The 21,312-nt window shown below is 53.5% G+C and overlaps 2 protein-coding genes across 5 annotated transcripts in view; one reads left to right on the top strand and one right to left on the bottom strand.

The window, feature by feature from the left end:
- Ccar2 (cell cycle and apoptosis regulator 2) overlaps positions 1-5,932 on the top strand; it is a 15,602-nt gene extending 9,670 nt beyond the window's left edge. For both annotated transcript variants that reach the window (XM_005355563.2, XM_005355564.3), the window contains exons 9-21: positions 270-492; positions 567-680; positions 998-1,161; positions 1,549-1,720; positions 1,931-2,158; positions 2,249-2,467; positions 3,071-3,215; positions 3,541-3,623; positions 3,972-4,118; positions 4,228-4,339; positions 4,425-4,613; positions 4,735-4,940; positions 5,152-5,932. In XM_005355563.2, the coding sequence (XP_005355620.1) occupies positions 270-492; positions 567-680; positions 998-1,161; positions 1,549-1,720; positions 1,931-2,158; positions 2,249-2,467; positions 3,071-3,215; positions 3,541-3,623; positions 3,972-4,118; positions 4,228-4,339; positions 4,425-4,613; positions 4,735-4,940; positions 5,152-5,196 (2,047 nt within the window). In that variant the 3' untranslated portion in view covers positions 5,197-5,932. The remainder of the gene's footprint in view (positions 1-269; positions 493-566; positions 681-997; positions 1,162-1,548; positions 1,721-1,930; positions 2,159-2,248; positions 2,468-3,070; positions 3,216-3,540; positions 3,624-3,971; positions 4,119-4,227; positions 4,340-4,424; positions 4,614-4,734; positions 4,941-5,151) is intronic.
- A 214-nt stretch (positions 5,933-6,146) lies between these two features.
- Positions 6,147-21,312, bottom strand: part of Bin3 (bridging integrator 3) — a 60,424-nt gene continuing 45,258 nt past the window's right edge. For all 3 annotated transcript variants that reach the window (XM_026783181.1, XM_005355562.2, XM_026783180.1), the window contains exons 3-9: positions 20,371-20,411; positions 19,955-20,016; positions 15,063-15,199; positions 14,485-14,525; positions 9,476-9,617; positions 9,189-9,323; positions 6,147-6,893 (exon numbers count right to left, since the gene is read on the bottom strand). In XM_026783181.1, coding sequence (XP_026638982.1) covers positions 6,747-6,893; positions 9,189-9,323; positions 9,476-9,617; positions 14,485-14,525; positions 15,063-15,199; positions 19,955-19,982 — 630 coding nt within the window. In that variant the 5' untranslated portion in view covers positions 19,983-20,016; positions 20,371-20,411 and the 3' untranslated portion in view covers positions 6,147-6,746. The remainder of the gene's footprint in view (positions 6,894-9,188; positions 9,324-9,475; positions 9,618-14,484; positions 14,526-15,062; positions 15,200-19,954; positions 20,017-20,370; positions 20,412-21,312) is intronic.

Here is a 21,312-nt window from a genome sequence, read left to right as displayed (position 1 = left end):
AAAAAAAAAAAAACAAAAACATTAGTTTTATGAGTGCTTTGCCTACATGTATGTAAGTGTACCACATGTGTGCTTGGTGCTCATGGAAGTCAGAAGAGGGTGTCAGATCCTCCGGAATTGGAGTTACAGACAGTTGTGAGCTTCCATGTAGGTTCTGGGAGCCAAACCCAGATCCTCTGTAAGAACAGCACATGTTCCTTAACCTCTGAGCTGCTCTCTTTAACACTCTGAGTGTTTGCTCAGTGGATTCCCTTTCTGTCTTCCTGCAGTCCTGTGTGTGACTTCCTAGAACTCCAGCGACGTTACCGCAGCCTCCTGGTCCCCTCGGATTTTCTTTCCGTTCACTTGAGTTGGCTGTCAGCCTTCCCTCTGAGCCAGCCCTTTTCCCTCCACCACCCAAGTCGGATTCAGGTCTCTTCAGAGAAGGAGGCAGCTCCAGACACTGGTGCTGAGCCCAGCCCTACAGACAGTGACCCCACTTACAGTTCCAAGGTCAGTTGCCTGGGCTCCTGTGACCATGCCCTTGCTGGGACAGAACGTGGCTGAGCACCCTGTCCTCTTGATAGGTGCTGCTGCTCTCCTCCCCGGGCCTGGAGGAGTTCTATCGCTGCTGCATGCTGTTTGTGGATGACATGGCTGAGCCAAGGGAGACGCCGGAGCACCCTTTGAAGCAGCTAAAGGTAAGAGTGCCTTATAAGGGAGGCAAGGTGTGCTGGTCGGTAGGTCTGCCCCATTTTCAGCAGCTTGGCTCCTGAGCAGTAACACAGAAACTCAGTGTTTGAGAGCTGAAGGGCCCCTCACTTTTACAGCAGGACAGTGTAGTTCAGAGATGCCCCCTCTGAAGAGGAGTCAGGTGGCTGGTTTGGGTGAATGACTGTAGAGCCCCACCCCAGGTGGTGGCCTTTACCCCTCACTACCTCAGTTCCTCATGGGCAGTAGCATTACCTCACACATGGGAGCCGCAGGCCATGTTTCGTTATCCCCGATCTCTCTGCAGTTTTTGCTGGGCCAGAAAGAAGACGAGGCAGTGCTGGTTGGGGGTGAGTGGTCTCCTTCCCTGGATGGCCTCGACCCCCAGGCAGACCCGCAGGTGCTGGTGCGCACAGCCATCCGCTGTGCACAAGCCCAGACTGGCATTGACCTGAGCACCTGCACCAAGTGGTGAGTGGCCTTCCCCGTGTGGCCAGCTCGCCGTGGGGTGTCAGGAGTCTGGCTTCTGGGTTCTCTCCTGCCACAGCTCACGTCTGCCCACCCCTAACTGCTTAGAGGTGACTGAGAACCCATGCCTGAGAGCGCTAGTGGCAGCTGACCCCCAGGCCACGCCCAATACTCGCGAATGCCCCAGTGCTCCTCTGTGCTGTTTGATTACTGTGTCTCCCTGTTGCCTAACCACTGCTGCTTTGGCGTGTGGCTTTCTGTTTGTGCTCACGGCTTGGCGTGCAGCATGTGCGCATGGAATGTTGACTGGAAACAGGGTACTTGTCTGTAAGTGGAACACCCGTGATTATGTCACAGTTGGGGACTTTCTTTTTCTTTGGCTCTGAACAGGTGGCGATTTGCCGAGTTTCAGTATTTACAGCCAGGGCCGCCCCGGCGTTTACACACAGTAGTGGTATACCTGCCAGACGTGTGGACCATCATGCCCACTTTGGAGGAGTGGGAGGCACTGTGCCAGCAGAAAGCCACAGAGACAGCGCCCCAACCCCAGGAGGCATTAGGGGTAAGGCTGGGCCTTAGGGAAATACAGGGAAGCTGGGCATGGTGGCACAAGCTGTAAAGCACTGGGAAGCAGAGGCAGGAAGATCCAGAGTTCAAAGTTGTTCTCAACTTCATAGTGAATTTGAGGTTAACCTAGGCTATATGAGCCCCTATCTCAAAAGTAGGTACCCTGACCTTAGGGCCCAGAAGGTCACCTGAGCTATTGTCATAGGAAGCAGAGTCTACTGAACAGGCCCCTGATGCGTCGGAGCAAGCAGACAGTTCTAAACAGAACGCGGAGACTTCGGAGGCCACCACACAGCAAGATGTGGACACTGACCTCCCAGAGGCCCCTCCGCCTCCTCTAGAACCTGCTGTGATGGCACGCCCTGGCTGTGTCAACCTGTCTCTCTATGGGATTGTGGAGGAGCGGAGGCTGAAAGAAAGGATCTCTTTCGAGGCAAGTGCAGGAGGCCACAAGTATGAAGATGGGATAACGGTGTCTTCGTCCTCTTGCCTGATGCCATGGTCCCTGCACCTCTTCCGACAGGTAGTGGTGCTGGCTGAGCTGTTTGTAGAGATGCTGCAGAGGGATTTTGGCTATAGGATTTATAAGACGCTGCTGAGCCTTCCAGAAAAAGTTGTATCTCCCCCTGAACCTGAGAAGGAGGAGGCAGCCAAGGAGGATGTGGTCAAAGAGGAGGAGGCGAAGGTGTCCAAGGATGAGGTACAGAATGAGGGCACAGCCGCCGAGTCAGACAACACACTGGTGAGTACTGTTCTCAGCCCTGGGTGGCCTGAGGTTCACACAGAATGCTTATGATTGGAGTCCCTCATGTGGGTCAGGCATTTCTGGGCACTTTGTGTGTCCAGTTGCATCGTTTCTTTATGTTACCCATTCTTTGAAAGCTGGGGATGGGCAGAGGCCCAGGAAGGTGAAACTCTGCATGTGGCCATATAGCTAGGAAGTGGTGTATACCCAGAGTGAGGGACATGGCCAAGAAGAGGGAGGGAAGTGTGACTGATAAGCCATGGCAGCATAGAACTGCCAGTCAGACTGCTTAAGAGTTGGGATTGCCTGATGGTTTATAAAGTGGACAAACTGGTCTTCAACCATTTCTAAAATGTAGCTTGGCTTCTTTCAAATATTGTCATATACACATAATTGCTTCCAGAACTAAGAGTGACTTCTGAGAACTCCCCCAGGGGTCTAGATGTGCTGCTGTGATCTGAATCCGGGTATTCTTAAATACCCGTGAGCACATGGTGGACCACACAGTGCCCAGCACACAGCTGATGTCTGAGTGTCAGCAACTGTTGTTAGCGTCACAAGAGTCCTGCACCTCCTCACCACCTTGGTCTGCTTCTTTAGAAGGAGGATGGCCTTCTGCCCAAACGGCCCTCTTCAGGGGGAGAAGAGGAGGAGAAGCCCAGGGGCGAGGCAGCTGAGGACCTCTGTGAGATGGCTTTGGACCCAGACCTGCTGCTTCTCAGGGATGATGGAGAGGAGGAGTTTGGTGTGTCTGGGAGTAGTGGCTCTCTGGGGCTGGCTGTGGTAGTTTTCCTCTTAGGCAGTGGTTCTCAACCTTCCTAATGCTGTGGTCCTTTAGTGTGGTTCTTCATGTTGTGGTGACCCCCAACTATAAAATTATTTTCATTACTACTTCATAACTAATTTTGCTACTGTTATGAATCATAAATATCCGTGTTTCCAATGGTCTTAGGCGACCCCTGTGAAAGCGTCATTGGTTCCCAGAGGGGTTGTGACCCCAGGTTGAGAATCACTGTCTTAGGTGTGTGCACCACCATCCTTGCCACATGTTGAGCTTCGGGTTTCTGTAGCAGGAGCAAAGCTGGAGGAAACGGAGGTTCGCTCGGTGGCCTCAAACCAGTCCGAGATGGAATACTCCTCTCTTCAGGACATGGTGAGACCCTATCTCCTTCTGTGCCTTGTGGTGGGAAGTTTGGCCCCTCCTGGGTGAGGTATGCCCACCAGTGACCTCTTCCCTAGACAAGAGAGCAACTGTGGGTCCTGACGCACGGAGAATCCTTCACTCTCCCTGGAAGGGTGGATCAGAGAGAGATCTGATTAGGGAACACAGCATGTTCTTCTGGGAATGTGCCTACAAAAGCCTGGACCCCTAGCCCGAGTCCCCAGTTATGAGGGCGACCTGTTGCTGTCAGCCCAGCCCCTGGCTGTGACAGGCTGAATGCACTGTGCTCTTTAGCCTTGAGAACTGTCTGTAAAGCCCATTTCTCTGCTTTCTTTGCAGCCTAAGGAGCTGGATCCCTCAGCCGTGCTTCCCCTGGACTGTCTTCTGGCTTTTGTGTTTTTTGATGCCAACTGGTGTGGCTACTTGCACCGGCGAGACCTGGAGCGGGTCCTCCTCACACTGGGAATCCGGCTCAGTGCTGAGCAGGTAGTTTCTGTCCCCGCTGTCCTTCTGGAGGGCCTTTCCAGAGCTCTTGCTTCCTTCTGCTCCCCCGAGGCAGGTGTGTGGCCAGCAGGTGTCCTGCTGTTTTCTGTAGGCTAAGCAGCTGGTCAGTCGGGTGGCGACACAGAACATCTGCCAGTACCGGAGTCTTCAGTACAGCCGTGCTGAGGTGCTGGACGACGGGCTTCCAGAAGAGGTGCTCTTTGGTAGGTCTTGAGCTCTGTGGTCTAAGGGAGTGGGGCTTCCATGGTGGGCTACTCTCTTCTCCTAAGACTACGTATGTTCCTCTAGGAAACCTGGATCTACTGCCCCCTTCAGGGAAGAGCACAAAGCCATGTGCTGCCCCCACAGAGCACAAAGGCCTGGTGCCTCACAACGGTAGCCTCATCAATGTGGGGAGCCTGTTACAGCGTGCAGAGCAGCAAGACAGCGGCCGCCTTTACCTGGAGAACAAGATTCACACACTGGAACTGAAGCTTGGTGAGTGCAGGACAGATGTCACAGGGACTAAGGGGACACCACTCCTGAGACCTGGGGCTTCGGTTTCATTCGCCAATTGACTGAGCAGAGCCTTTCTGCCATGTACTCACCGATCTTTCAGAGGAGAGCCATAACCGTTTCTCAGCCACCGAAGTGACAAATAAGACACTAGCGGCAGAGATGCAGGAGTTGCGGACCCGGCTAGTGGAGGCAGAGGAGACAGCCCGGACGGCAGAAAGACAGAAGAACCAGCTTCAGCGGCAGCTGCAGGACTTCCGTAGGCGCCTGACCCCTTTGCACCTGGAGATGCAGCGGATGGTTGAAAAGGTAGGATGGGTGAAGGGTGGCCATAGTTTCTTTTGGTGCAGAGCAGAGCTAGGCTCTGTGTGTGTGGAGAGGCTTGGGATGCTGGTCCTTGCCATGCTGGTCCTCTGTTCGCTGGGATCTTAGACTCCTGCCTGCTCCCAGTGCTCTGTATGCTAGCGGCAGGACACAGGGAGAAGCCTCATCCTCACCAGTGTTCCGTGTGCTCACACAGGCTGACAGCTGGGTAGAGAAGGAGGAGCCAGCACCTAGCAACTGAGTGGCTGTCTAGTGAGGTCTACAACGGAGCCTGATGACATTAGAGCCTTTTTGGTACCAGAAAGCAGCTGGAGCAGGGCCTGGGAGTCGCAGCAGAGGTGGCTGAGTTCTGTGCTCAGCCTCTGTAGGGGTGATCAAGCTATCAGAATGGGGTTTGTGCTACGTGGATGGATGTGTAAGGAACCCCAGTTCCAGCTACAACTAAATACAACATCTTTTGCACCCCTAGAATGTCATTCTGCCCTCAACCTTGGAATTTCTCCCAGGGCCCTTGTAGTCTTGTGCTGTCTCCTGTCCTCGTCCACTTTAGAGCAAGACAGGAGAAAAAGGCTTTTCCAGCCTGGAATAAGGTTTGATGCCAATAAATGGAAGGAACGGGTGTAGAACTGGCACAGCCAAAAAATGTACCTTCCTCTAGAGGGCATGAGTCCCGTAGGCTCCGGTGTCCGTTAGGTGATGGAGCCCATGCGAGGAAGCACTTGGAGTTGGGTCAAGGTTGCCAACAGAACACTGTGTTCCAGCCACCCCCAACTTGCCAGAAGAACCAGCACTTCTTTCTCTAGCTCTTGTGTTCAGAATGTGGTATTGGCTCTGGCCCAGCCCTCTTCCGTTTCCCATAATTCTTGCCTCTTTCCATAATCCGTGGTTTCAGTTTGACTTTGTATATAAAGTTGTTTGTTTGTTGGTTTTTTTTGGCTTTTTGTTTTTTAAATAAACCAAAGTCAAAAACAAACCAAGTGTGTCCTTGTAGCACTCCTCTTTTTCCAAGCTGCCAGTGCTCTCTCTGCTTGCCAATCCTCAGTTCTCTCCAGAAGGCTCCAGAAGGATCTAGAAGGCAGGCAGGCAGTGAGCTGCCACAGGTTGTGATTGAGTGAAGGCCCCCTGCCAAGTTGGCATGCTCTGGCAAAGTTGTGGCGACCCCCATGGCACTGGCTACAGCACACACTAACATTTTACTGGGAAACTTTACTTGAAAATAAAATTCCAGCAACACAGGTGAGACATAAGCCTTGCTCTGAGGCCTGTGAATGAACGTGTGACATTCTGTAGAGCGGAGAGCTTGAGACAAAGCCTGTGTACTAGGGGCTTGTCCTTAGCTGGCTCTGCAGGAGACCAGCTCTGATGTTGGCATGAGGGGCCCACCACAGCAGAATGACCAGAGTTCTGCTCCTCATGGCACCATGTCTTACCCAACAGTCTGAAGAGTCACGAAGGAAAGGGTAGTGGGTTCCCTAGAGCAGGTCCTCTGGAGGTAGTCAGAGCTAAGGCCCCCAAGTTCACAGGAAGCCCAGACCCTTCTAAAGGCTGAAGCTCCTGCTGGCCAGACACTATAGCACACTCTGGACGGTTCTGGAAGTAAAAAGGCCCCTGGGGTTTTTCTACATTGCTTATTAGTGTTGGGCAGAGGGAAACAGCAGCCTGCAAGGCTCCCAGTTTCAGGCTCCAGGAAATGGAGGACTGGCAAGGTAGAATAGTGGCCACCTGTCTCCAACTGGCAGGCCACTGGGAGGTCCACGGATCCATGCCTGCTAAGAGCAAAGGCTATACAACTCAGTCATCAGCCACGATGGAGAGGGCTCGGAGCTCACTTAGTTTGGCCTCGTTTTCCCGCTCTCGCTGCTCATCTGAGTGGCCTGGCTGGTCAAGCTGCTGGGTGAGGTCTCCAAAGATCTTCTGCATTTCTGAGTAGTACACAACCTGGGGAGGAGGCAAGAGTTCCAGGAAATGGACTTTGGTTCTACGCAGCACCCATTCAGTGAAGCAGCCAAGAGGTATAAGCAGGGCCGGGTTTGGGGTCTATGGGTTGTTTCTTGCTGAAGGGGGTGGAGATGGGGGGGTTCTTGTCTTGCTCCTTCATGGCTCCCCCCACCCCCCTCCCCAGATCTCACCCTATCAACCTGGCAGCCTAGGGTTGGGTGAACCACAGCTGAGGCTTTTTCTACTGCATAGAAAGGGAATCCGTAGTTCCTTGGGGGATGGGGTTGTGAAGGAAGTGCTACCCTTTGAACCCCTGGCTCCCCAAAACAGCTAATATAGAGAGGGGACTGTGCATTTGAGGGTGGCCGAGGGCAGGCTTGGGTTTACCGTTTTCCTAAGCTAGCAGGAGTTGGGGGCTTCTGGTCATGGAAAAAGAACAAGGCAGACATTGGTTTCCCAAGCCTTGAGAGTTGGTTCTAAAAGTCAAGTCAAAGGAGGCGACAGCTTCCCAGATTCCACCACTTCCCATTTTCACTCATCATCGCATCCAGGGTAAGCTGCTTAGCTGGAAAGCACCAGTGATGTGGTTTGAGTGACAGGGTGAGAAGCTGGAGAAGGCCCAGGAGGGGAAAAGTTTCTCCAGATGGTAGGTGATGACTTCTACAGAGGTCAAAGGTCATTTCTGCCTCAGTTTCCACTTTCTGACATGACAGTGCACACTCATCAAAGCGTTCACACTCTATTCTTCAAGCACCTCAACTTTGAGACAGACTGTCTCCAGGATTCTCCTTCCATCCAAGAAACTGGAAGGTGGTGACCAGGAGGGTGGCTGTGCAGCAAAGGCCAGTGGGATGTGATGTCCTAGAAAATCTCCCCAGAAGCCAGAGCTGGGTTCCATTGGGCCAAGTGCTGGGGGCCCCCAGTTCTTTGCCTGATGAATCAGCGGGATGCTCACTTCTCTAGTGACTAATAGCAGCAGCCGGGTGAGGAGGATGCTGGCACAGAGGAGGTGGTAAACAACCCTGGATACCCTGCTGCTTGGTTACAGGGTATCCCACTGCCTGGGCACCCTGCGGCTTCCTCTAAGGACCTGGGCTGGGGTGGTGGACACAGGTCACTGGAAGCAGAAGCAGGTGTCAGAGCAAAAGAGGGCAGGCCAGCAGCTCCCCTCTAAAGCTACAAAGGGGGCAGCAGCTGGAAGGTGGCCCTTGCCTGCAGGGACAACAGTAGTACTGATACTCCTCCTGAGTATCTCAGTCTCACTCCCGAGAGAGCACCAGACTGAAAACATGGGCATTAGCAAGTCTAGGCTCCAGTATGCACCTTGCCTGGGCTTCTTGATGTATTCTGGCCCATGCCTTTGGATGGGAAATGTGGATCAGGCTTTCTCTACTCAGGGCACTTGTGACTAAGGAAGCAACGAGGAAATGAGGTTGTCCACTGGAGGGCACCAGAGGCCCAGGTAAAACAAATAGGGCAGGCAGAGCTTGGGGACAGGAAATCTTTAGCTTGGGGACCAGTTAGTGCTGGGGTCCTGAGATGGAAGCCAGCACCTGTGATCAGTTGCAGGGTGTCGGTGTGGAGAAGACCTGTCCTGGCTTCAGTACCATTGCCTCTCCCACCTCACCAGTGGTAAGAACAATCCTAGTTAAAATTTGCCTGAAGATGAATGGGGAAGAGAGGGCAGGAGCTGCGTACCCTCCCATTTGGGCCCCCCCCACCCCGGTGGTAGGAGACACTGGGGTGTGTCTCTGGCCTGTGTCCTGCTCTCTGGCTGGCTACCACGTCCATACCAACCTGCACTCCACTGTCTTTCCACTAGGGGGAGCATTACACCTAGAGGCCAACATCTCAGAGTTGGTCCAGGACCCCTCCTTAGGAAGCTCAGTTAGGGCTCCTGTGGGTCTCCTGCTAATGGAAGTCTCCTATTGGGTCCTCGGGCATTCATTCTACTGACCTCCCAACCACCTCTACAAAAGACCTGCCCAGTTAAAGTGGTGGCTGAAGATGCAGTCTGGGGTCTTGCTGCTTGAATGTAGAAGGAAGAACTCAAGGGGCAAAGGGTTAAACGAAAAGGAACCCTGTCCATCACAGGGCTGGAATCAAGTGGAACGGAGGATGCCCAAGAGAAGTTCCTGCATGACATCAGTGCTGGGCACCAGGGCTGGCTGGGGCACTACATGAATTCTCAAGACTGCCTGGGGCAGGAAGATGCTGCTGTCTGCAGAACATAGCTACATCAACGGGAACTGGGCTCTGACAAAGACTATTCCCCAAGGGGGAGCCTCGCCTCACCTGTGCCCGAATCAGGGACTCAAAGCTGGGCTGGAAGTAGTCAAGTCGGCTGCCGTAGAACCGTGGCATCTCATCCAGGAGCTGTTTGTTCTTGGCCTCGAAGTCTTCCCGCACAGGCCGCAGCTCTTCTCGGGCCTGGGGAACAAGACCCTGGTGTCAGGGCTGTCGCTGAAGGGGGCAGGGTGTGGGAACAGAGAGGGTCCTGGGTCTGCGGGTCCCCATGTGAGGACCTCCGGGCAATTGTTCTGTTTACCTTGCTGCTCCCCTCCTTCCCCCTCCCGCTGTACCTGGTGGAGCTTGGCCAGCACCGGGCCAGTCTTCTCCTTTTCCTCGTACTTCTCCACCTTGGCCTGCAGCCTCCGGTAGTCCTGCAAGGCCTGCTCCCGCCGTTTCACTGCCATGTTGAGGCTTGGGAATACGCTGCCAAACCTGTTGGGCACAGCCGGGTTGGAACAGGCTTGTCATGTGTATGTGTGGTTCTGACAGTCACCCCTTACTCAGAAACATGTATGACACACCTGCTATGTGCCAGACCCAACAGGCTCTGAAGCTGTGGGACTTGTGCTGGCAGGATGAGATGGGGGGCAGCAGACGTACTGAGTGTGCTCCCTAGACCGCAGGGGGGGGGCTGGGAATGAGAGTGCTCCTTGCCCTGTTGCTGTCGCCCTACACACCGAGCCCCATCACAGAGAATGGCGGGGATGATACTCCTGAATACACTAAAAAACAAAACAAAACACACCAACAGGGGAGGTCAAGGCAGCAATCAGGTGGTGATGGTCCAGAAAGGATCAGAAGTTTCTGAGTTTGCCAGCACCTTTCCTACTGCACCACAGTGCCACTGACAGGTGACAACAAATGACAGCCTGTGGAGAAACACAAACGCTATGGCTCTTCCACAAAAAGCACGGGAAAAACCATGCTTTAGGAATGGCCCTAGACCATCCTACCCAACACGACTGAAAAGGAGTGTGGGGTGACCACTCAGAAGACTGGCCATTCAGAGAGGGCTGTATTTTAAATGTTTTGGTATCTGACTGTAACTATCATCACCAGGGCCACCTTTCGGGGCCCAGACAAGAGTAAACATTCTTTTTGACACAGATGAAGGACGGAGGTGAGGCGACCTTGTAAGCAGGTCTCCCGGAAGTGAGAAAATGGGGTATGCAAAGCCTTAAGGTGCTGTGGCTGACCTTGGCACTGTACAAGACTTCCCTACCACACCATGAGGTGCCTACTGTGTCAGCCAGGAGCTCTGACAGCCTGGTATGGTATAGAAAAGCAACCAAGTTGTTCAATGCCTTTGTGTCTCAGGTGGAGAGACACAGTTGGTGACCTGGGACCAGAGAGGGTGACAAAGAAGGCAATCAGGAGTCAGGGGGATGGGGATCTTCTCACTGGGACCCCAGGCAGTGGCTGAGGCAACCAGAGCTGAGAGAACACCTGGATTCTTAGGGTAGGCTTCGACCTGCAGGAGGTCCTGTTCCCAACCTCATGAATTCATACCTAAAGCCTCAACAAGTCAGGGACACACAGACGAGAATATTGACTACTGCTAGAGAATAGAGAATATGACCCGGCCAGGCATCAGGGTGCCCCAAGCAAGCAGCAGATTCCAGGAGCAGATCAGGGTGACACAAAGGGCTTCCTCTCAAAGGCCACTGAAACCAGTTCCTGTGCTTAACCTCAGTGGGCTCATGGCTTTCCTGAAGATGCTAGTGGGCCAAGGCCATCAGGATTTCTCTGAGACCGCAGTCATAGGGCCTGTATAGTAGTCAAATAAGACGTGATGAGGTGCTTTAACAGGTAGAAGATGTGAACCCATGGGGCTCTGCACGTATGGGGACCAGGCACCACCAGGTCACACTGGGAGGAGCCAGGCACATTGCCTATGTCAAGGCAGCTGTGCCTGGCCATTCAGCTGCTCTGGAGCCCCCTCTCCCTTCCTGGGCAGCTGAGCAGTGTGCGGCTCAAGGGAACAGGTGCCCGGGCCTGAGAACTACCACCCTGCCCCTCCCTCTATCCCAAGAGAACAAAGGGCCCCAGCAGCCTGCTCCTGTTGTCAGGAACAGCCTGCTGCTTGGGTGGCCCCAGGGCTAGGGGTCAGAGACAGGGTAAGAATGAGACACAGGCAGGAGGCGGAGTACTTTTTCCTGCCCAGGTCTCAGGATCTCTTTGCTCACTGGAACTCACCTCTCGGGAGGGCAGGTGGGCATCACAAGAAACAAAGGCATGTGTGAAGGGCAGCCTGCAGGTGTGAAATGGCCTTGGTGCAATGCTGGCTGGGTGTGCAGCCCTGGGTACATGCCAGTCTCAGCACAGCTTGGACATTAGCCCATGATCCTAGTCCTTTTCCATGGTTGTCATCTTCAAGACCAAGCACCACCTCCTGAGAGTATTAACACTAATACTTGATGACCTGGCCAGCTCATGAAGGCACAGGTCAAAGTGCTGAGCTGGGAGACCAAGGCTAGCACAGCCCAGGGGTTATAGGGATGTGTGGTGTCTAGACAGCACTACTAAATAGCATGTACTCCTTCTCAGAAGCCCACAGGAGTCAAGACCACCACCCTCTGCAGGTGCCACTGGTCCTGCTGGCCTAGCAGAGGCTCCTGACTCTTTGGGGACTCGCGTGTCTTCCTCAGATCTGTCTCCTACAGCAGAACTTCTCAGTCAGGCTAAGAGCTGATTGAGACCTGAGCTTGGTTAGCAGCTCAGGCTACTGGAGATGAGTCCCTAACAAAGGGGAATCTGGGTAGCTGTGGACCTAGGACTGGGAGTCCGTGAGACAAGGGACGGGACTCACGCTCTCTTCACCTGAGGGGCTATTAACATCACTCACAGCAAGAGTGCCTACTTTCCAGCCTTGGACAGATCCCGCCAGTTACCTGACAGCAGGGTCCACTCTAGATGTGAGCTAACTAGGGTGCTGGTGCAGAAGGTGAAGACAGGCGTGGGCTGGTCCCATGCTGGACCTTCCCCAGATATGCTCTTGGACCTCATAGGGTTCCTGCTGATCTCCTGGCCAAAATGACACATGGGCCCGGCTCTTGAGGCACAAAGCTTACATTTCTACATGTCTGCTTCAAATACACACGGCGGAGATGTCAGAGCCTCTGCCGCTCTCAGCTGCCCCTTGATAAATTAGGGGTAAGAGACGGGCCATATTCTGCTCCTTGGCCCCATTCAAATCCTGCATCCTCAAGCACACTTAGTTTACTGAACCCCGCTTCTAGGTACCGACTTTACCACACCAAGGAACTGGATAGATTTCGGCCAGTGGGGTTGCTGGGACACTGGCCCCTGCTCAAATACGGCAGCACGCACACCTGGGCTCACTTGCCTGGGTTCCCAGTCTGTAAGTACCAAGGACAGATGCACATTGATCTTCAAAGATGGAGTTCAGCCTAGGAGGTACCCATTTCTTGCCTGGCATAGGGTTCAACACCAAGCTTGCTCCCCAGGGAGGTAAAGCGTGGGGTGAGGAGAGAGTGGTGAGGGAAAGAGGCCGGCTGGGAGGTGGGCTGGGAGCAGCCGGCCTGGTGGGGAATGCCTGCCATTCCTCATCTGTGCCCACACAGCCGGGATCTTCCGCCCACCAGGAAAGGGAAATTGAAAGCATCCCCATCCGACATGTGAACAACCCAGGGGCTGGGGGATTAGAGCCCGAGCCCCCTTTGTGGGAGATGCTGGGGGCGACAGGGTGGCCATGATCTTCATTAGAGGACAGGAAAGCTGCAGTTTCCTGTTTCCGGTGCTGGGGTCCCTGGGAGCTTCTCTCCTGGCACAAGGATGCAAGCGGGGAGGAGGTAACAGGCAGTGGTGGTTTCTGTGGTCATGGGGGATTGTATATTGGCTGTGGGCTGCAGAAGCCAGCCAGGCCCGAGGCTCACACAGAGGTCAGCGGATCCATGGCGGAGATGGTGGCCGCCCCCTCTGCCACGCCCCCACCTTCCTGGCAGGTGGTGGGCTGCGAGCTTGGTGGGAAGCAGCCGGGGTTTCTCTCTACTTGGCTGCAGAAGCCAGAGATCCGATTTCAATGCCGCCTCGTTGGTTGTGAAATCGAGAAGGTAGTCACCCCCCTAGTTCTCTGAGCTGGCAGTCCTGCCAAACTCTGCCAACTCTGGGTGCCTGTGGCTGTCTCTGGGCCCCCTGTATCTCCAGCACAGCAGACTTCTCTGTGCACAAGAGCGCACTCCTCTGAGAGCCTTCCATTCAGCTCTGAATCTTTCTTGGGCACCAGATCAAATGAACAGCCCCTTCTGCACTCAGGCCCCATACAGGACCTGTGGTTGGGGATAAACTCTGACTAAGAGGCAGGGAGGGATTCGAGAGCCCAAGCTGATGGGGCTGGGGTGGTGGGCATGGGCCAGGCTTGGCCTCACGGCAACTGCAGGTCCCGCATTGGGAAGAGGCACTGACGAGGCTAGGGGGGCTGTTTCTAATCCCAACCCCAGACGTGAACAGGGAAGAATAGCGCTCCTCAACACCCAGACTGTAGGATCAAAAACGATTCTCTTCATCTTCCTCCAGCTTGATCCTGGCCTAATGATAATGAAGCAGAGGCGCACTGCCTCGCCCTGGCAAGGCGACTGCCGGGACCACCGCAGAAGAAGTAATAAAGTACAGCTGCAGCGCGGAGCGGGAGCCTTTCTAGGTCAGAGCAGGCTGGGAGAGGCCAGGAGAGAGGAAGCACTCAGGAGCTTCAAGGCAAGGCTCGGGCCAGCCTCCTCCCCTGGGGACCCACGGGACAAGCCTGTCTGATCCTTGACCAGGGCCTGCAGGACCAAAGACGGAGTCTCACAGAACCCCTTGCTCTCCCAGGTCACGAGTGAGGGGACCTTCCCAAGCAGGATGTGATCGGGCCGCCGCTGCTGTGCCCTTCCCCATGTGCAGCCACCCCCACGCTTCCAAAGCAGAGTGCTGCAGGCAGCTGCATCCCAGGCCGGCTGTGAGATGAAAGGCCTTGCTCATGTCTGCTGAGTGCTGGCCAGGAGCTCTGCTCGCTGCAATCAGCCAGAGGCAAAGGGGAAGGGGCCAAAAGACCACCAGGGCAGCGTCTGGCACCATGGACATGAGCGGCTCTGTCCCCTACAGATGGACTAGGCGGTGCTGGTGCTCGGCAGCAACCAGGAGCCTCAACCATGGGACACGATGTATGGCTGGTGTCCCTGCTGTTCCTTGTCATGGGAAGCAGGGACATGCTGCTAGAAACGCTTCTTGGTCCCCAAGTGGCTAGCTGGTTTGCTTTTCCCACAAGTGCCTGAGGCCCATTTCCTTGGATAACCTTACTTACTTTTTCAGGGGTTCAATCACTGTCTTTTGGATCTGGTTCACCTGCCAAAAGAAGAATTAAACAGCATCCAAACTGAGAGCTCTAGACTCTTCTGAAGGAGGAGGCCCCAGCTTCCCCAGAAACCAGAGTCCTGAGAGCTGGGCAAGAGGGGATCCGGGTGAGACAGGCAATACAGTATCCATATTCTGCAGCCAGAGGAGAGGGAGAGGCCAACCAGGGACCCCGAGGGCCACACCTAGGGCTGGGTCTGGTCTCAGGCCAGGCTTTTCCTGTCAGTGCTACTGGGCCAGATTTGTAACAGCTTTGCTCAGTGTGGAGGGATGGGCGGGCAAAGCTGTCCTGCAGAGCGTGGCTGCTGTAGGCACCTCCTGGCTTCACTGTGGCCTCAGTGACATGCCTCACAGGAGACATGGGCAACTGAACAGCCTGGTTTGGGAAGAGCTGGGCTTGGGGAACATCAGGCCTTAGGAGGCTGAAACCCCAGCACCACTTACAAGCTATGATGGGCACTGTATCTATGTAGGCCCAAGGGGAAGGGGGCAAGCAAGCACTGGCTACTGGCAACAAGACCTGCTTACCTTCTCCTGGTTGAAGGCGTCCATCCGTTTCATAGCTGTGTCTAGGGCTGTCACCATGTTCAGAAACTCCTGGTCCTGCTCACACAGGGGGTTGGAGAGTAGGTCCAGGGAGATCTTCACAGCAGATTTGGACATAGCTGTTAAAGAGGTTAAAAGATCCGTGAGTTCCCAGAGGGCCAAATTTCATGATCTCCTTAGTGTTCCTTGACCTCCTCTGGCCTAGGGGTCTGACCTGAGCACCTCCGCCTATGGCATGGCTACCAGAACGTTGAGGTTCCAAAAAGCTATGTGACATGCTCCGTGGTGCTTACCACAACTCCTAGCCATGAAGAAAAACTCCTAGGTTGTTCTAGGACCAACCAAGTGTGGGTGGGAAGCTGTACAACACATTTCTGCTCTAAAGATGCTAAGTCAATAATCGCAGAATACAAGAACCCATATTGTAGGTGGGTTGCCCGCCTGGACTGTCTCATGTACCCCACTGTACCCCAGAGCTAGTCCACTTATCCAGACTGGACAGAGGGTGAAAGCTTGAAGTGCTGTGGGCTTTCCAGAAGTCCCAGGCAGCACCGAGGAGGATGGAGACCTGATGTTAAATTTGAGGCTCTTGATCTAGGGCTCATTTTTAACTTTCCATTATTTATACATGAAATTGTAGAGGGATAGGCAGAGGGCCTAGAAGAAGGACCAGGCTGGCCCAACACTGTCCACACCAGTTTCTAACATATCTGACTGAGTATTAGAGCAGAAGACAAATTTGGCATGTGACCTTGGCCAAAAGGCTGAGGAGTAACAGAAGACGAGTGTTCTAAATTGTACCGTGCACTGCCTCCAGGCTGGCCTCACTATGAAGCCCCAGATGGGCAGTGATCTTTTGCCTTGGCCTCCTAAGAGGTGGGATTAAAAGCATGCACTACCATCCTTGGCTGGAATTTATTTTACTATTACTTGAGTGTCACAGCACTTAAGCTGCTATTGATTTTAAGGCATGCAGTAACTGTACGAACCATTAAGAAAGAAAAAGAAGGGGGCCTGATCTTGACCTGCCCTGTAGTTAGACTGATGAATATCTTAAATATCACTATAGAACCTTCATCCAGCAACTGATGGAAACAGAGGCAGAGACCCACATCGGAACACTGGACTGAGCTCCCAAAGTCTAGTTGAAGAGTGGGAGGAGTAAGAATATGAGCAAAGAGGTCAAGACCATGATGGGTACACCCACTAAAACAACTCCAGCCAGACTGGGAAGGAACAAGCATAGGACCAAACTAGTCCCTCTGAATGTGGTTGACAGTTGCATGGCCAATGTAAGAGAGGAGAAGCTCAGGCCCTGCCAGAGGTCCCTGTCATATCCAGGTCCTGCCTTAAGAGGCTGGTGGGGGCTTACTATCACCAAGCAAAGAGAGCCAACTGTGGGAGGGGACTGGAAAGGTAAACTTGCCAGAAATGTTGAAGCAATGGAGGAGGAAGAACCATTTCTGAAGTGACGGCAAGCAGCACAGTCAGAAGATAATACAAATCTGCACAGAGCTGCAAACATGTCTGAAAATGTCTTCTCTTGCTTTCTCCCCAGCAAGTCATGATAAAGGAAATCCCAGCAGTCATCGGACGGTGGAAGGCTTTCTTCCACCTACCCTTTCCTTCCCTTACACCCTCACACGCTCAGGCCCCTGCCTGCTGAAGACACACGAAGCCAACGTGCTGCATTTTCTTAGGCCACTGTCCTGGGCACAACCAGGTCTGAAATCTAATCCCACACACCTGTTCTTGATCCCTGCTCCAGATAACAGCTCCCTCCCCTGCAGGGACTGGGTGGTGGTGGGTCCACGGCCCACATGGCTTAGCCCCTAAGATTGGCAGTCTTTGAATCTTAGAGAAAATATTAAGCTCCTGGACCTGCCCTTGTGTTTCTGAGGTTCTAATATAGCTTTCTGGTGAAGTGCTCAAAAGTCCTCAAAACTGACCATTCTGAAAGCTTCGGAAGTCATAGTTTTATGGACCAGAAGACCCTCTTTTCAGAGCATTAGTGAGGATTTTAGAGCCTGTCCTTGGGATTTGGGAGAATCTGAGGTCACATTTTCTCACCTGTTGGGTCAGCGGCTCTAGGTGTGTTCCTAGTCTCACTGTACCTGCATCACAATGCATCAGAGATACATTTCCAGGCCTCGTTCTGGACCTTAGAATGCTAAGGCCAGGCCTGGCATCCTATGCCACCACCAACCCAGTTGGTGACACTGTGGTCGTCCATGTGACAGACCCTGAATGCAGACTGAATGCTGGAGCCAGTGATTCTAGGCTTCCGGAATCACCCCTCGGTCCAGTGTTATTGTTGGATAATAGACTCTGTAGTCAAGGTCTCTTCCTTGCAGACTCCTGATGTCTACTTGGTTGTGATGTCTCACTATGGAAACGAAATCCTGTGCTCCATTTCTACTCTGACCCTTCAGCGGTATGGGAAGCTGGTGCCAGCGGCTCCCTTGCTGGAAGGTGGTGGCAAGTGATGTGACGGCCCTCCGTGAAAGTCAGACCCGCTCCCAAGCCTGGCCCTGGCTCAGGACATGACAGAAGTAAGGTGGGAGTCACGTTCAGACTAGCCCACAGCCTTGGGGTTGACAGAGAAGCTTGAGGGCACAGACCAAGAAGGCGGGCGGTTCTGCCAGGGCTTTGGCAATAGCAGCGGCTCCCTAGGAAGGCATTTCTATCTCAGATCAGAAGCTGTTCAGTGTGTCTATTGAAGGAATAAAGAAGGTGTAAGTAACCAGCAGAGTCCTAGTACCGGGCAAAAATGGGGCAACCTCAAGGCTTTGGGCCTATCAAGGGTTTCCTTTTCTATTGCATGCCAAGTGGGACAATGGTAGGTTCTCAACCCACCCTGAGCTGTCCACCATCCTGTGATCTTTCAGATGGCATCTGGATACCACTGTGTTACCTGAATCTGGATTCTACTCTTGGGGCAGACAGTCAGACACTAAGATAGGTCTGGTTACTGCAGTGAGCACCCCTACCCCCTATTAGTGCGTCCTAGCTTAGAGCAGTCAGAAAACAAGCCAGCCAGAAACAGGCAGGTGGGCTGGAGAGATGGCTCAGCGATTAAGAGCACTTGCTGTTCTTCCAGAGAACCCAAGTGCAGCTTCTAGTACCTACAAAGGGTCTCAGAATTGCCTGTAACTCCAGCTCCAGGCAATCTGAAACTCATATCCACATGAACACACACACACATACACACACACACACACACAAATAAATAAATAAAAGAATAAAAGGTTTAAAAACAAAACCAAAAAACTCTGCCTCGGGTGACTGACAAAACAATTTCCATTTTTAAAGGACAGACACCAGGTGGTGGTGGTACACATCTTTAATCCCAGCACTTGGGAGGCAGAGGCAGGATCTCTGTGAATTCCCGGACAGCTTGGTCTGCAGAGCAAGTACCAGGATAGCCAGGCTACACAGAGAAACCCTGTCTCAAAAAAACAAAACAAAACAAAAGATGGACATTTCACCCACCCTGTCAGTCTCAGTTAAGAAGATGTACTGTAGGTGGATTTCCTCTGTGGCTGTTCAAACACTCGGTGACTACCACAAGACACCATTACACCATGTGGCTGAACGAACCAGGTGGGCCTTCAGTTCTTCTTCTGCCTCTGGGTCAGTGAGCACAGCCACTCAGGTTAGGCCACCTCAGGGCCTTTGCTGCAGTGTTCTCCCAGGCACAGAGAGTACTCCCTTATTCTTTCAGGTACAGGGATACCTCCCGAGAGAGGCTTCCCTGCTCATCCCACCTAAGGCAGCACCGGTTACTCCCCACCCCTTTATAGTCCTTCATTGCATGGGCCATTGCATGGTGCTAGAATGCACGGTTACTGATTTCTTGCATGCCTTCTCCCCTAGGGTGGAGGTTCCTGTCTTGACTCTGGTGAATCCCTAGCACTGAGACATGTGCCTGGAGCAAGATGCTTCTCCACCAGGATTTGTCAAGTGGGAGACGGTGGGTTGTTCTGGTCAAACCTGTCTCTCTGAAGTCCCTATTGTAAAGTGACACGCGCACATCCCTCTCTTTGGAATCTGGAGAAGCTACTTCTGCTATTGCTGCTGCTGGCAGTACCACTGCTCTTAATAGAAGCATGCTGGTGACTATGCTGCTCTCAGGGCTTTACACCAAACATACAGCTTCACCATCACAGCAAGCCACAGGGCTGAGGACCAGCGATGTGGGTATTTCCCAGACAAGGCACAGTGAGGTTAGGGGCAGTGTTGGGTTAGAGACCATCAGGCTGGTGCTTGGTGGGGACAGTAAGGGATATGTTCTCTGTCACTAGTGACACAACCTCTTGATGTTCCCTGACCCAAAATGCCTTAGTCACTGGGGCCTCGGGGCCTAGTTTTTCCTGAACAAGTTTCTTTGGCCAAGAGTTTCTCTAGTCCTGACCGTTTGTTAGCACCTGCTGGCCCTCACTAGAGGCCTTTCTGTGCCCTCTGTAATGACAGAATGGTCCTGAAGTTTCCCTGGCTCAGCTTGCCGATTCATCTGCTCAGCTGGATAGCACCCTCAGCTGCTGTTGCCATGGGAGAGGCAAGCTGCCCACTTCTGCCACAAAGGCCGTGCTGCCCTCTCTCTCTGGCCCTGACACTGAGGCAGGGAAGGGACTTGCCGTAGAGACTTTTGCTGGCTGTAATACCATCCTAACAGGACCCGGGAGCATCTGTCCCCATGGAGTGGCAGGACCCTATGGGACGTGGTGATCTGATCAGAGAGAATGGCTTCTCTCAGGCCTCTTCTTAGGTTCAGTGCATGTTGTTTTCTGAGCAGGCGACTTCTGAGTTAGCCCTGAGGATCTGAGGAAACGGGCATCCATCTGCCTCAACAGACACAGGGAGGGGCCGCTTACCCAGGTCGGCATCGGTGCTTTTCTTCATGTCCTTCTGCAGGCGCTTGGTTTGCTCTTCCAGCCTGAAAGGCAAGGAGCAGGTGGGCCCCTAGCCTCACAGCGCTAGGGCCCCCACTTCTCTGCCTCAGGTAAGCCTAGCAGGGAGGGAAGACGCTCTCTGTGCCACACCCCCCACAGATCGCCATGCCACCTGAGGCTCTGCATGAGGCCAATCACCCAGCGCCTATGCGCTAATGACCTTCCTATAGCCAGTCTCTGTTGGCGCTGCCTTCGGTCCCTAGTTGTAAATGGACAAAGGGCACAGAGGCTCCCTGGCTGAGCCTGACCTGGCCAGGAGGAGGCAGGGCAGGTAGCCCTGGCATGAAGCACAAGCCCCAGCAATCTCCCATCTCACCCTTCTGGAGTTTGACACTTACTGCTGCAGCTTTCCATACTCCCGTTCAAAGTCTCTCTCCACCTGTAGGGAAAGAGCGAGCTCAATCAATGGGGCAATGACAACACGGTGGAAAACATCACCCCGCTTACTGAAACTCGCTCCACGCCCTCCCCCAAGCCTGCAGCAACAGCGCTGTCCAGTCCCGACACGCTCTAGCCCATTGTTAACAACAGTGTCCCTGTGTTCCCAAACTAATGAAGTGTTTGACTTAGGGAGAAGGCCTCCCCTCCCAGAGAGGCCAACCAGGCTAGCTGGCAAGTCTCAAAGGATTGAGCCTTGGCTCTGTCACCCCAGGGTGGGGTTCTGTTAGTGCCCTTTCCTCATCCCAACTCTGATGGCAGTCAAGGGAATCTGACATGACGAGACCCCACCTAGGGGTCAGCAGGGCACCAAGGAAGAGGCGAGCGAGTCTCAAGTTGCAGGGTTCATGTATTAGCTGTGAGGTCCCTTCTCAGCCACAGCTTTCTCATAGACCCGACCAATCTGCTGTTGGGCCTTGGCTACACTGAAAAGGATCTTGTAGCTGGCTGGTGGTGGCACACGCCTTTAATTCCAGCACTTGGGAGGCAGAGGCAGGCGGATCTCAGTGAGTTTGAGGCCAGCCTGGTCTACAAAGTGAGTTCTAGGGCAGCCAGGACTGTTACACAGAGAAACCCTGTCTCAAACAAACACTCCTCCCTAATTTATTATCACTATCATTATTGTGTTTATGATGCATATGTAAGGGCAGTCAGAGTGCATCCATGGAGGTCAGAGGACAACTGGTTCTCTTTCCACTGTGGGTTCTGGTATGAAAGGCTTTCAAGATTACACAGCAAGTGCGTTTACCTACAGAGCTATCGTGCTGGCCTGCGCTTTAGGTGCGAACAGTGACTTAACTGTGGCTTTTGAAAGCGAACTCTGTAGATGACAATGCCATGTC

The sequence above is a fragment of the Microtus ochrogaster genome, chromosome 17 (assembly GCF_000317375.1).
Source record: "Microtus ochrogaster isolate Prairie Vole_2 chromosome 17, MicOch1.0, whole genome shotgun sequence".
Classification (NCBI taxonomy): Eukaryota; Metazoa; Chordata; class Mammalia; order Rodentia; family Cricetidae; genus Microtus; species Microtus ochrogaster.
The sequence above is the reverse complement of the archived record's forward strand: the minus strand, read 5'-3'. Positions and strand labels throughout refer to the sequence as shown.